Raw genomic sequence first — 15,326 nt, forward strand, 5'->3', positions numbered from 1 at the left:
CCGCTCCATCAGAAGACTGGGCCGAATGATGACATTGAAAACATATCTCCAACAAAATGGCGGGTCCAGTTATGGACGCGGCCTGTGTTACTTACGAAGGAGTTTCACACGAGATAGAGACGTTTCCTCGCACTGAAGAAGATGTCTGGATACTAGGAAAACGGTACAACATTCTACAAGGTGAGTTAATGAGCATGGTCTTTTAAACAGGGACGTTTTCCATTCTAAAAAATCTTGCGAAACTCGAAAATTCTCACCTCTAATGACCGCGCACTTCCACCATGTAAAAATGTTGTATCTTTTCATGAGATTTCGATGTGAGTGTTCTAAGAAATGATTTTTTTATGTAGGCTTATGATGAGTATTTAGTACTGGATTTTGGTTCGAAAGTGTTTTATACACATTTTTATCCCGTGATAATAGACCCAAGGAAGTCAAGACGGACAAGCAGCTCCATATCAAACTTTATCTGTTTATGGACGGTTGCTTGATGGAGTTTGATTCGCCTAGCGTAAACTATTGAATATTCTAATACGGATTTTCGGATGTTTATCAGCATTTTACATAACTAAGAGTTTTTGTGTTTGTTGAATTTTATTATGCCAAGGCCACACCGACCACCAGTGTTTTGCTCGCATAAATTTGCATTTAAAAACATCAATGTTGACAATTGACTGTAGTGTGAGATATCAAATACCCCAATAGATTCTTTTTCTTCCATATCTTATAAGAATAAGAGCTGATGTTTTTATGCCACTAAAGATTCTTTTATATTACTGGCTTAGCATTGTGGGGTATACATTCAAATCAAACTACTTAAACTTTTGATAAAGGACCTTGTGCTCAGATTTGAGACCTAATTGTGCCTCATTGAAATTTTTGTGTCATATCACAGGCTTACCATCCTCCCGTTGTTATAATCAGAATTATGTTCCGTAAATGATCTATTACAAAATAAAGATCGAATGAAAGGTCGAATCTCATAAAGTCGTATTTGATGTCAGCAATTTCTTTCAAGGCCGCGATGCATAGCCCCACTTCACATGCTTCAAATTTCAAACAAAAAGGAAGAATTGTGAAACGCACACCCCACATCAAGAGAAAACAGGTCTCCGCCACGTTTCACGGTCGTCCTTAATTTCGAGATGTATTAAAGCGGTTAAATATTTTACCTTAGGCAATGTTACGGCCAATCATCCAACGATCAAAGACAAGCTCGAGACCATTGGAATGCGAAGAGTGCAACCTGGTGTTACAGAGTAGAAAGCATTTCCACCTCTCTCATTATGTTCCCTTTTTGGTGGTAACTGTTTGGGTTACTGTTTTACGTTTCGTTAGACCATATTTCATAGTTTTTTTTTAGAGAAAAAACATCTTGAAATGCTTGGTGAGCTTTCTTTTTTATACCACATACTACAACCCTGCTTCTTCTTTTACGTTTTTAAAACAGAGGAAAGAAAGCGACTGCATGCATTAAATTTCTGGCCCGTAGCCGGGATTTTGAGCGTGGTGGTGGCTCGTAGTCGTACTCAATTTTTCTTCATTAAAGTGGACCTTCCAGTTGAGTGGGGTTGTTCTTCGAACTATTGGCCTGAATTTAAAGTGTTCTCCCTGTGGTGGATGTTTAAGCTTTAGATTTCTGCTGGTATAAAATATACTACTTGACATGACTTTTGAGAGAGAGAACAACAATAAAATAAAATATTTTGATGAAAATAAGCCCTAACTGACAAAATTTGCTGGAGCACACACATGTTTGCCACCCAAAAAGTTTTGATTTCCTGGTGCAAGTCACTTCTAGGAGATGCTGTGCATATATCATTTAAGTAAAGTTTGTTTTTGTTTGTTATATAGGTGACATGGGTTATCTCAACACAGATGTTAGATCAAGGATATGGTTGACATACAGGAAAAACTTCCCTAAAATAGGTACTGTACAAGGTATAGCAATGGTCATGTCTTCAGGGATGGAAAAAAATACAGTTGAACCAAAAGATCAGAGTTTTATACACATGTTTAATATACAAGAAAGAAAGAAAAGTATCATGGTGTAAAATTTATTTGAGATACGTTATTATGTGATTTTGCTAAGTTTTAATGGTATTATTTCTCGGACAATGCCATTATTTCAGGTGGTACGGGTCCTACAACTGATTCTGGATGGGGATGTATGCTGCGATGTGGACAGATGATGCTTGCACAAGCACTGGTTTGCAGGCATCTAGGGCGAGGTATTATATAATGGAATAAGGCACTGGTTTGCAGGCATCTAGGGCGAGGTATTATGGAGTAAGGCACTGGTGGTATTATGGAGTAAGGCACTAGTCTGTGGGCATCTACAGTGAGGTACATTATATGTTATTTACCAGCTGGGAGGTCCGTATCGTGAAATACCGTGACTGAGGTCTTGAAAATACTGACCGAGGCTGAAGGCCGAGGGTGAGGCTGAAGGTCTAGGGCGAGGTATTATCTTATGGAGTAAGGCACTGGTCTGTAGGCATCTAGGGCCAGGTACTGTATACTAGTCTTTAAGCAGGGCTTCTGGAATTACGCGCTTGTGCGGAAGCGCGTAATTTGGCTAAATTTTGAAAGACAAAACATTTAATTGCACAGCTGATGTGTTCTTTTAGGGTTCTTACCTCTATTACCCGTAAAAAAAAGAGAGATATTCTTCGTGAGAGTGCGATGTTTTGAACTGAATTTGGAAAACAAATAAAATGACTAGGCATTCTATGCCAAACCGCGAAGGCCTAGGACTAATAATAAAATACCTTTTTTAATTGGCTGGTGGCTAGGAGCGAATGAAAACTTGCCTAAGATATTTTCACGCAAAAAATAACCTTTTCAAGTTATTTCGTTCTTTCCTTCGGTACAAAATGTACTTTGGGCGTAACAGTTGATATTCTGTATAATTTAGCGTGTAATTCAGTAATGAATCCCGCAAATTTTGATTTTTAAAGAAAAATGCATTGCAAAATCCCGCGTAATTTAGCGCGTAAATTATTGATTTTCCGTGTAATTTAGTGCATAATTTAGCAAAGAATCCAGCGTAATTTTGAGTTTTTTTCTGCTTAATTCCAGAAGCCCTGTCTTTAAGGCACTAGTCTTTAGACATGTAGGGCGAGGTATTATCTTATGGAGTAAGGCATTGGTCTGTAGGCATCTAGGTGTCGTACAATTTATGATCTGATGCAGTAAGGCACTGATCTGTAGGCATCTAGGGTGAGGTAGTATCTTATGGAGTAAGGCACTGGTCTGTAGGCATCTACAGTAGGGCGAGGTACTGTATAGTCTTTGGGCACTAGTCTTTGGTATTATCTCATGGAGTAAAGCACTGGTCTAAAGGCATCTAGGTGTGGTACAATTTATGATCTGATGCAGTAAGGCACTGATCTGTAGGCATGTAGGGCGGGGTATTATCTTATGGAGTAAGGAACTGGTCTGTAGGCATCTAGGGCGAGGTACTGTATAGTCTTTAGGGCACTAGTTTTTGGTATTATCTCATGGAGTAAACCACTGGTCTAAAGGCATCTATGTGGGGTACAATTTATGATCTCATGCATTAAGGCACTGATCTGTAGGCATGTATGGCGGGTTATTATCTTATGTAGTGAGGCACTGGTCTGTGCCAATAGTTGATTGGTCCAATGCCATGCTCAACCAAGAGAGTCCAAGATTTGTTAGAATATGCAATGTTATATGCAGTGACCAGAATAACAATGAACATTGGAGAAATGGTTCACTTAATTAATCCTTTTATCTAGATTGGCAATGGGACCCAGAAAATAATACCACCCCAGAGTATATGCAGGTAGGGATTTATCATAGTTTTTTTTTTCATACTCACATTTCTTCATAGTTTTTCATTAATGCTCCACCGTCTTTTTTTACAGATCTTAGAGGCATTTTTAGACAAAAAGGACAGTTTATATTCTATACACCAAATAGGTGAGCATGTTACATTTGATTGATGGTTTGCATGATTAAACTGAGTAAATATGCTGCATCCAATACACTGTGTTGCTTGTTTTCACAGCCCAAATGGGTGTGTCCGAGGGCAAGGCTGTAGGTAGCTGGTTTGGACCAAACACTGTTGCACAAGTCCTCAAGTAAGCCATGTCTTATTTGATTCACTGAGTGAAATTTATGTAGGTAGGGTGGCACTTTAGTCGGCTTTGCAGCCACTTTCAGTGTCACATGGGCCTCTCAGCAGCTGCTGAAAACTGAACCACATTCCTTTCCCATTCTCGACCAATCAGAATCATGTTCCAGAATCCTTAACAGTGTATGCGCTATGCAAATTGCCTTAGCAATGACAGCGGAATATCCAGAAACTTTAACATCTGTTCAAGATTTCTTTTTAACAATCATCAAAAGTTGGCTATCAAAGCAATATCTGTAGACAAGAAATGTTTTTTTGGTTAATTTGCCTGCAGGTTTTGAACAATTCTTTATTTTCTAAGCTTTATTATACCAACTGTGTTTAATAAGTTTTATTCAATTGAGAGCTGGACTCATTGTTATTGTTGTGATTCCTTTGGTAAGCCTCTGAGATCTGGTTAATGTCCCTGAAAGCATCACTAAGCAAGTTGTATGGCCTCGTGTTTAAAAGAGGAAAGCAGAGTGATACAGTCGGGTGTACTTTGTGGTTTACTGTGCGTGGTGTGGAACGAAATGAAGAATATATTCATGAAACTTCTTAAACACATCAACTTTGAGCCCGTCGAGGTAGTCCCAGCAAATTCCCTCAAAATATATTGCTTGTTGGGTCCTGTTATCTGGTTCCCCATGTTTGGCATAAACAGGTCTCGTGATCTATGTTTACCTCAGGGTTTTCATCTCATGATTATTCCATGATTTTACGAATAGGCACAACACATACAAAGTATCTTGAAGCTGTGCTACAAAGATACTAAGGGCTGATTTCCCACAAACTGACTTATTGACCTTACCCATATTTCCAGGCGTATAATGCACACTTTCTTACTCCCAAAATGACCTTGAAAAATGGGGTGCACATTATATGTGGAACCCCTTGCACGGAACATTTATCTCATCTTGATACTTCTGTTACTGTTCTTTTCTGTTACTTCTTGTTACTTCCTTTTTGGTTGTTTCTTATTTCCTTGTTTTTTTCTATTGGGGTGGGTATTATACGAGGGTGTCCATTATACACCTGGAAATAAGGTATGCTCATCTAATTCCTAATCTCTGATTGGCTTGATTTCATTTTCAAATGAAAACAGCCAAACAATGGGAAAGGAATGTGGTTTTGGTTTACAGCAGCCACTTGTGGGAAAGGTGTACGTGGCATTAGAAGGGGCTGCTAAGCAGACTACTGTAGGTGGCACTGTTGTGAATGATTTGGTCTAAGCCTTTTTAGGGCACTTTCGTGTTGACTCTTACAGTATGTGTGATTATTGTTATTGCACAGGAAGCTGTCAGCATTTGACGACTGGAGCTCTTTATGTTTACATGTTGCAATGGATAACACTGTTATAATTGAAGACATAAGTAAGTAAATATAGGTTTTCTTGCTTGACTGATTAGCCCTCATTCACTATATATGACTACATAGACTACATAGAAGTTGTAAAATAGTAGGTGGTTTGCATAGACTTGGTGGAATCAGCGAAATAATTTAAAACAAGGTTGAAATGGTATGTTCTACGTTTCTGTAAAAAAAGTAGTTTTAGTGACATTTCCAGCAATGGACCTTCATCATTGTGAAAAAGGCTCTTTTTGTCTGAAGAAATAGCCTGGCTAATGCTTACAAACTTCAGCAAAACTGCTTGCATTTCCCCGTAATAGTAAAACATACCAATCCTTGTGTTGGTTTACTTTATTTCCCAATTTTATTATACAGTACCTGACCAAATCATCCACCCAAGTACAAAAAAAAGTTCTACAGTTATCAGGCTAGCTTGAAAAGACCTAGTTTCTTACTGATGCAGGTTCTTCTTTCAGAGAAACTCTGTAGGGTTGGAATGCCAAAGAGGACGTGTGGAGAAACATCATGCTACAATTGTACCACATCATCTTCTGCTGAGGCTGAACCCTCCCTTAGGCACCGGTCCCATCACAAAGAGTATTCCGCTACCTCTCCAAAACGCCATAAACACTCTGATAGGCGACGCCCGTGTAACCCTAGCTGGAGACCGCTGGTGCTATTTATCCCTCTGCGATTAGGACTAACAGAAATGAATGTTGTATATAATGAGCCCCTTAAGGTGGGTTGGATAGGAGATATTTCGTAGATTATTAGATAATTGTTTTTGAATACTGTCGTTGGCTTTTACACAATCATTACATTCGCATCATGAATGATATAACTGTTGATAGAACAAGGGAGAGGAAGAGGGAGAGAGAATTTTTTATGGATACTGTAATTGATTGATAACAGATGCATACTTAGGTTGTTCCAGTGAGAAGATTTCTAATAATAAGTTCTCTTTTCCTTTTACAGGCGTGTTTTACATTTAAACAGTCACTTGGAATAATAGGAGGAAGGCCAAACCATGCTACATACTTTATAGGATATTTTGGTAAACCCCATTTTACATGACTAGCATCTTCATAAGAAAAAATAATAAATACATTGATCTTTTTTGTTTTGTTCACCAAAAAACATTTGAATATTGTGTTTCTTTCAGGAAACAATTTAGTTTATTTGGACCCTCATACTACACAGCAAACTGTAAATCCAGATGAATTAAGTAGAATACCTGATGGGGTAAGCCAAGTGGATCATGTTCCACTACATACTGGAAGTATTTTTTAAGCCTTTTATACTGACTCCACTGGAAATTCCATGTAATTTTGTGTACTCAGCTTCTCCATGTATTGTTTATTTATTATAGGTAAATTTAGCACATTTCTAATCATAAATGATTTGGCAATGTATCAAACACAGCCAAAACTAACGTGTCGGTTTTGTTTTCTGTGCAGTCATTTCACTGTGTGTACCCATGCAGGATGAACATAGCTGATGTGGATCCATCAGTTGCATTGGTGGGTAAACTAAAATCTCTCTTTGTACTGCCTTTGGGTCCTGTTTGGTCAGCCCCTCTACCCCCACCAACACCCAAATTCACTTACCACTGTTTTTACTCCATTGTGATTTGAATGACATGTCTTTATTTAGCCATACTTTAAGTCTTGTTTTAAGTACAGAGAAGCTCTTGAATATCATGTTTGAGAAAAATTAAAAAAAAAATTAACAAAAGAAGAGCACTATATAAACTTCAGATTCTTATTGCAGGCATTGTGTTTGTGTTATAGGGCTTCTTTTGTAAAAGTGAAGAGGACTTTGATGATTTATGCCAGCAGATCCAAAAGGTACATGAAGAGGTATATGAGCTTTTTTTTATCATTCAATGTAAGACAGGATCCCTGACAAGGGTTCTGGCAGACTTTACTGACTAAGTGCTCAAATTAAACGAGATGGTAGCAACTCATATGATGTGAGTAGTGGCTATATTAATTAAAACGACTTTGTAGAGCTATACTAAGTGCTACGTCAGTCACCACATTATTTCTGGGTTTTCATAGAGTTTATCATTTTCAAACTGGTATATGCAGTACATGTCCTCAAAATCATAAAGACAGTTTATATATTGTAAGTGCTTAATTATAAGTAACCTTGAGCCGTTCACTCACTTGCCCTCTAGCCTTTATAGATGTATATTCATTTTTTCCTGTGTTGTTTTACTTACAGAAGATTATTGATGGCAAATCAAGGCCCATGTTTGAGATAGCCAAAGACAGACCTCAACACTGGCCAGTCCTAGAAATACCCACCCGACCCTGCGACGAGTTGAATAGCAGCTGTCAATCAGGTGATTACACACCCCAATCTTTGGGAGTGGCACAAGTTTAAGTACATAACTTACCACCTTAGAGTGATGCTAAAGCCTTGAGCAAACAGTGGCAAAATAGTGGACTTGTGCGGCGGTTTCATTAGGCCCCCGCGGCCGGCGGAAGAACCGGCTATTTTCCACCAAGTGCCGGCTACTTTGTTTTAAAAAAGTCGACTTAAGTTTTATTTGAACTAAAAAGATAAAATAACTCCTACCCCCTACTTATCAATCTCCACCGCCTGTTGTGCTAAGCCCTGTTGTGCTAAGATATCATTTGACCTTTGGGGTGGCAAATTCAAGCCAAAATAAATAAAAATAAACCCTTTTCAAAAAAATAATAATCTGTCGAGGGTACAAATCACTGTTTTTTAAAAATGACAAAATTGCCCCTCCCCCCCTGCGTCTCAGATTTTTGGCACCCCCCTGAAAAATTATTTACTTGACCTAAAAAAAAAAATTGTGCCAAGTTTGGTGCTTCTACTAAAAAGTGCACAAAACAGCCATTTTTTGCGCTAAGCCACACTTCTATTACAGATTTTGACATTAAAAAATATATATTTTGTTACTTGTTACAGACTTCACCGAGCTTACCTACGAGGATGAAGACAGGGCGTATGATACGGACGGCGAGTACGAGATCCTGTGATGCTCCCTAATGACCACGTGATTGATGATCACGTGACTACACAGCCACAGACCCGCAAGGGGGCAGGACGCTGCCACGTCGGGGGGGGGGGGGGGGTGGTCCTCCTACTACCATCCCACCCCCTTCCAGTCCCTTTTGCTCTTATATCTGCAGTTTCAGTTAGCCTTGTCATATAGACTCACTTTTTTAGTCACTGTAACTTGATGTTATGATAAAATTACTGCGCAACAAGTATTATTGATAAACTACGTGGTAAATGAAACTGGTTTTTATGATTTTTCGCTAAAGCGCACGGGAAAATACTTTTCACTTTCCATTGACAAAATTTATGTTTTCATATTTTTTCTTGTTGTTTCAAAAAGTTTTATCAATTGTTTTAATTTCCTTACGCTTCAGTTTTACTCACAATTTATTGTATATAAAGTACTACTATCCAAATCAGGGAGGGATATGTTTTAATTATTGATAGATTCGAATAAAGTACGGGTACGCAAAAAATGCAATTATTACAATAAAATTAATCTTCTTTCTGTAGTTTGGGATTTTACTGAATTAAAAGAAAAAGTAGACCATACTTTCAGACAACACAAAGGATCCTTAGGTACCCGCGCATTTATGGGGAGGCAATTACCAGGATCCCAGGCCTGTCTTAGTCAGTTACGCCACGTACAGCTCGAGATGTACACTGAAAAATATCGGGGTCTTTTTCCCGCTCGCATCTCTTGGGAATTAGCGTGTTGCCATAGTAGTGTGTTAATTTCGTCATCATACATAGTACGCGGTCACCTATAGGTGTAATTTATGACCGCCGTTAGCATTTTCCTCTGCTTTGCTCTGTCGCGCACGTGCATGTGGCATTGTGTCACGTGCTAAGAAACCTAGTCTTGCATCGCCATCCGGGGCATAGGGAGGGCAAAACAAGTGTGGCATGCAATTAAAGAAAACCTTTTTTCAATGTCTCTGCTTGAAAGTACACCAAACCATTGAAGGGCTGCTAAAGGATTGCCTGATATATAGAAGTGATTTGACAAGGGCATACAACCTCCTTCCCGGTACACGTTAAAATGGCATATTTCGCCGTTTGAATATGTTCTGATGCCGAAAATATCCATTTTAAAAGTTGCTGGGAAAGGTTTTTGTTATCCCCCATGAGGGACCATTCATTTTTTCCAGCACATGTATAATTGCCCGTAATAACCGATTGGGACGATTTTTTTTTCTAAATCCGCTTCAGCGCCCCCCCCCTCCCCCCCCCCCCAAAAAAAAAATAATAATAATATTCCCAGCACAATTAGCTCGACTCCACAAAATTTGCCAGCAGAACAATTCGGGAGGATTTTTCCCCAGCAACCGTGGGTACTCACATCTACCCAGCCGCAAAACAACGGGCTGTGGAACAGATATTTTGCGGAACAGATCCGTTTTGTGCCCTTGAGTTGAATCCAGTCTTTTTTTTCCTACTTGGATACCTGTATAGTATTTTGTTTTAATCTAATGATGATTTATTACAAATAAGCTTATAATAACAAAGTCTCTAATATAATAATAATGTCTTTGAAGTAGAAGGGTTGCCCTCACAAAATTTACTACAATTTGACCATTGAAAGAAACCCAACTATTTATTTTAGATTTTGAAAGTCATCATCATCATCCACCCCTTTACAATAGCTAAAATAAAATTTACTCATTGGGAGTTTCTTTAGTGTCCTAACTGTTGAAACTCGTTCCTTCAATATATTTTTTTATATTTTACTTTTTGTTGTTGTTGTGTTTTGAAAATTTTAAAAATAGCCTATGACGTCTATACTTGGTAAGTGTTGAATAAAATGTCACGTTATCACGTGAGCCGTAACACAACTCGGTACCATTCCGTAAACGCGCTACTTTACACTACGCCAGATGAAAACATGGCGCTCAAACTAGCGCTGTTTCTGGCCTTAACAGTGCTTCAAATATGTTCCACTGTACAGGAAACACAGGATAAAGAGCTATTGTCTCGGCACGTCTTTGTACAGCGCTCAAAACCTCAACCAGGTGCTCCGAAAGATTTGTACGAAGTCGGTGTCGACGACGAAACTTTGTCAAAATCGGTCAGCAGCAAATTTACATTGGAGAAGATTGTGCAGAAAGCCAGAGTTCGTGCTCGCCGTGGAGTCAATCCTGATCAAACTCCAGATGTCAAAGAGGTATTGTATAAGCTGATGGCTTTTTTTAAACTAATATTACACGTTTGTATTCCCTGAGAGAGAAGTTTCTTGGAGTTTATCCTTGTTGCCCTATGATATATAAGTAAAGAGGATTACAAAGCCTTCAATTAAATTGTCAGCTTGAAAACCCGTTCTTATCTTGTTGCTACGGAAAACGTCCCGCAATTCGTGTTTGCTTATAGCTATCTGTACTTGCATATGTTTGTATTTTTTGACAGTCATGTTTTAGCGGGTTTCAAATGACAACTTGTGCACCTTTTGAATTCACTGGGTTACTTTCACTTCCGCTTTACAAAAAAAAAAAAAAAAAAAAAAAAAACGTAAGAAAGCGGTAAGAAAACATGATTAAATGTTGATAGTAAAATTCGATCTTTTGCGCTTTCCTTATGATGATATATTACATAATAATTGGACTTCATAGAGTCTAACTTCGAGTTGTGCATATTTCATTCTCTGCGTTGCGCAAAATTAAGTCTGTTGTTTACACTTTCTGAAGATGCGCTGGTGCGTAAAAAGAAATGATTAGAAAGTAACTTATACCGTTATTTTAAGAATTGGTGCATAATTGTTATATTATTTTAGCAAATTATTCAAGTAAAGAATCAGACTGTTTAAAATAACCAATTTTCCTTGTAGCTACCATAATATATTTATTGAATTCAATTGTTCAATCATTTTGTGTCAAACAAATTAGATCTGCTCTATCTTCCAAATTTGATGATTTCTAAGCCCTTGCGGTGCCACGAGCATTTTAATTTGCCAACCCTTCTCAGTGCACCACCTAGTGAAGACACATCAAATCTTAATCTTAATTACCTTATCCTTAATATTGTTCAGCCCTTGAGCGGCTGCTGATCAGTCAGTCTGGTATGCGGAGGGGGGGGGGGGGGGTACAAGAAACATATCTGATTGACAACTCATCAAGCATTCCTGTTTCTATTTAAGATAGATTATTATATGCCAATTGGCCGAATTGCTTAAATTAAAACTTAGTTCAACTCATTGAAATTATAATTACTCTCTGGCCTTGTCATCTTAAATCTTGTATTTATTCCACAGCTGCATCTGAATGACAGTCACCTTATGGCCTACGTCCACTGGGCGGGGGACAGCAAGGATACCATTGTTGTGCTGACACGTGATCCTAATCCAGGGCCAAGAAGTACAAGCTTTGTCTGGATATCCAAAGATTATGGGAGGAGCTTTTCAAATTATACCTCTCTTTTCAACCAGTCGTCTGGCAGTATTGCTTCAATCACACTTTTCTATGCCTCTCCAGTGGACAACAACAGGGTGGGTATATTATGCAGTATGTTGTATGTGTGGGAAATTTGCTATCTGGGAACATTATTTTGTCTTGCACTACCAGATGTATATATGGGTCTTGTCATGCTCACAAGAAAAGGAAGGGGGGTGGGGGTACAGTATATTCCACTTCACTATTAGAGTTTTGAAAAACTCTATTGAGTATATACTTCAAATGTTAAAGTACCTTTAAGACTCTACCAATGATTTGCTCTATATTATAACTTCACTTGCAGGATTTGATCCACCTATGATAGGCCCCCTTTTAAAGATCAGTTTTCACACCTATACTGCAAAAGGGATTTTATTAACTTTCAGAGTAGGCAGTGGAGATTGATAAGTAGGGGGTGGAAGTAATTATCTTTTTAGTTTAAATAAAACTTAAGGTAATTCCCTTGAATTGCACTACGCACCCCTTCTGCGCATAGTGGCGCACGCTGTTTGTTCAAATTTTCCGGTATTAATTGCGCGCGCGCCACAGTTGTACAAGAAATACAGCAAAAGTTGCACGTTTTTTACTTAAAATCGCTTTGACAGAGAAACGAAGTCAGATACCCCCATTTTTTATTTGCTCAAATAGTTAAATATATACGGAAAAATGATATACTGAAAGAAGAAAAAAAGTTGGGTTGTAGAAGTTTTGTTATTTATCTTCAAGCCGTAAAAATACTTTAAAATGGCGCTTTTTACCGTATGAATAGTGGCGAAAACAACGTCTTTTTGTGCGATCTCTTAAAATGTGATTTGTTTTGAACATAAGCTACTACGGGTTATTGTTTAGGAGATCGGATTTTGGCAGCTCGACAAACAGAACTTAATTTTCTAAAGACTATAGGCACTCTTTTTGAAAACTAAGAGTTAGGATTTTTCCTTGCGCGATCAGTAAAAACGCATCAACTCTACGCCCCTCTGTTGTGAAAACCGGGTCAGTTCCCCTATTTTTTTATTACATTTTTTGAAAGCCCTTAGCTTCGATATTGTTTATGCCAAGTTTTAAAAAATTCTGGGTTGTAGAACCATTTCAAGAGAAATACCTTAAGTCGACTTTAAAAAAAGAGTAGCTGGCTCTCGATGGAAAATAGCTGGCGTTTCCGCTAGCCGCCGGGGCTTAATGAAACCCCTGGTAATTGTTTTCTTGTAGTATCTATTTGTGGACAAGGTGCGCAAGCTTATGTTCGCCACGCTAGATGACTGCAACACATTTACCAAAACTGAGCTGTCATTTACTGCCGACAAAATCCTGTTCCATCCCACTAATGCTGATGTTGTCTTGGCTTATGATACAACAGCATCTGTTAAAAGGGTAAGAGACATGGAAAACCTTGCTTCCTTTCTCAGGTTTCAATTTAATCTCCAGTTATTCATTTATTAATCATGGGCCCTTGGCATGACATTGCTTGACTCTTGTTTGACGAAGCAGTGGGAAAGGGGGACCTTGCCCTCTGGTATCTACATACAACCTCAAAATTTTAATCCCAATCTTTAAGTTTTGTCTTTGGCTCTCTTATCCATTTGATTTTGAGGTAAATGTCTACATTGCAAACTTTGAAGTCTGCATGTTTATACCCTGGTTGGCTGTGTAGTAGGAGAAGGGAGGGGGGGGGGGGGTACTAAGCCCCTGGTTGGAAATGACCACAATGTAATTGTAAAAAAAAAATACAAATTTTGATGCAAAAAATATTGATTGCAATGTCTCACTCTTTAATTGTGGTTTGCATAATAAGACCTCTGCAATATAATTTTTTCTGTTGGAGTTTACTGAAAGTGCATAATATGCATTTTTGTCAAGTACCACTAACTGGAAAAAATAATATATAAGGATGATTTTCAAAAGTTATGGTTCTTCATGTGTTCCGAATATCTTTTTCTCCAGCTCTTTGTCTCTCAAGACTTTGGCTTCACGTGGGTACTCAAAGATGAACAAGTGAGGTCGTTCTTCTGGTAAGTCCATCTTAGGGAATTATAGGACTAGTGCTAAAAGACCATGTGACCGTTCCGGGTGGCAAATTCAAAACAAACTAATCAAACAAACAAAAAATCAGAAATAGCTGCGCCCATCACACCCGGCAACAATGAAAAAATAAAATCTTTAAATGAAACTAAACCCTTTCTGAAAAAAAAAAATCTGCTTTTTTTGTAAGCACTGAATAAGTTGCTTTTTGTTGCTTTTTTACACTAGTTTGTCACCCGAACAGTAACGTGATCTCTTAGCACGAGTCCCCTATTATACTGTACAATGAAAATTGCAGTGCATTTGTCAATTAGTAAAGAAAATGAAGCAGGAAATATTTTATTACCTTTGACAGGGCTTCTGGAATTACGTGGGAAAAAACTCCAAATTATGCGGGATTCTTTGCTAAATTATGCGCTAAATTACGTGGAAAATCAATCATTACGCGCTAAATTACGCGGGATTTTGCAATACATTTTTCTTTAAAAATCAAAATTTTGCGTTATTTTTTACTGAATTACATACTATATTACACGGAATATCAACTGTTATGCCCAAAATACATTTTGTACCGAAGGAAAGCACGAAATAAGGTTTGCGTGAAAATATCTTAGGCAAGTTTACATTGGCTTCTAGCCACTAGCCAATTAAAAAAGGTATTTTATTATTAGTCCTAGGCCTTCGCGATTTAGCAAAGAACGGCTAGTCATTTTATTTGTTTTCGAAATTCAGCTCTTATGAAGAATATCTCTCTTTTTTTACGAGAAATAGAGGTAAGAACCTTAAAAGAACACATCAGCTGTGAAATTAAATGTTTTGTCTTTCAAAAATTTAGCCAAATTACGCGGAAATTTGTGGATTACGCGGAAAAAAGCCAAATTACGCGCTTCCGCACAAGCGCGTAATTCCAGAAGCCCTGCTTTGAACACTAAGCTGTTCTGATGGCTCAAAAAGGTTACGCAAGACCACAGCCAGTGCAAAAATTGCAAAAGTTCTTGGTTGGTTTTAAGCACAGTTTTTTACGACTTTGTAAACAAAAGGCCAGTTAAAATCTGAGCATCAAAAGCTATCAAAGACAGGGTATGGCATATCAACATGTAGACTTCAAACTTACAAATTTCAGATATCAACTGACCATTGTATCAGGTGGCATTTTGTGAAAAATTAGCATCTCTTTGTTGTTGTTGTTGTAGGGGCATTCCTCCACTTGACGATGCGAACACTCTGTATGTTGAGAGGCAGGAACTTCTAGGTAAGTTATTTTCTGAGGAAAAATGACCTTTCATTAATAATTCCTGTGAGATCCAGAACAGCTAAAACTTAGATTTATATGAAAGTTATTATTGTTTGCTTGGTTA

General features: G+C 38.1%; 2 protein-coding genes across 3 annotated transcripts in view; both read left to right on the plus strand.

The window, feature by feature from the left end:
* Positions 1-8: 8 nt before the first annotated feature.
* LOC5517261 (cysteine protease ATG4B) lies at positions 9-9,039 on the plus strand. Of its 2 annotated transcripts, none has more exons than XM_032387376.2 (14): positions 9-180; positions 1,855-1,929; positions 2,133-2,231; positions 3,765-3,811; positions 3,894-3,948; positions 4,037-4,109; positions 5,435-5,514; positions 5,968-6,230; positions 6,467-6,545; positions 6,654-6,733; positions 6,949-7,011; positions 7,282-7,350; positions 7,718-7,838; positions 8,435-9,039. In XM_032387376.2, the coding sequence occupies exons 1-14, from the start codon at positions 57-59 to the stop codon at positions 8,503-8,505; spliced, it is 1,299 nt and encodes a 432-aa protein (XP_032243267.1). In that variant the 5' UTR covers positions 9-56; the 3' UTR covers positions 8,506-9,039. The 2 variants fall into 2 exon arrangements, with proteins under 2 accessions (XP_032243267.1, XP_032243268.1); XM_032387377.2 differs by having other exon boundaries at positions 13-180; positions 7,282-7,338.
* A 1,318-nt stretch (positions 9,040-10,357) lies between these two features.
* The window catches only part of LOC5517308 (sortilin-related receptor), a 66,612-nt gene continuing 61,643 nt past the window's right edge, over positions 10,358-15,326 (plus strand). The window contains exons 1-5 of the mRNA XM_048732495.1: positions 10,358-10,691; positions 11,772-12,005; positions 13,159-13,320; positions 13,891-13,958; positions 15,162-15,220. Coding sequence (XP_048588452.1) covers positions 10,413-10,691; positions 11,772-12,005; positions 13,159-13,320; positions 13,891-13,958; positions 15,162-15,220 — 802 coding nt within the window. The 5' untranslated portion in view covers positions 10,358-10,412. The remainder of the gene's footprint in view (positions 10,692-11,771; positions 12,006-13,158; positions 13,321-13,890; positions 13,959-15,161; positions 15,221-15,326) is intronic.

The sequence above is a fragment of the Nematostella vectensis genome, chromosome 9 (assembly GCF_932526225.1).
Source record: "Nematostella vectensis chromosome 9, jaNemVect1.1, whole genome shotgun sequence".
In the NCBI taxonomy this organism is placed as follows: domain Eukaryota; kingdom Metazoa; phylum Cnidaria; class Anthozoa; order Actiniaria; family Edwardsiidae; genus Nematostella; species Nematostella vectensis.

What these genes read in the sequence shown, in the direction of transcription:
- LOC5517261 (XM_032387376.2), top strand. Translation starts at nt 57, where the DNA reads ATGGCGGGTCCAGTTATGGACGCGGCCTGTGTTACTTACGAAGGAGTT. An exon ending in ACTGTTGCACAAGTCCTCAA is followed by an intron (nt 4,110 to 5,434) that starts GTAAGCCATGTC and finishes GTTATTGCACAG; the next exon opens with GAAGCTGTCAGCATTTGACG. An exon ending in ATACTTTATAGGATATTTTG is followed by an intron (nt 6,546 to 6,653) that starts GTAAACCCCATT and finishes TGTTTCTTTCAG; the next exon opens with GAAACAATTTAGTTTATTTG.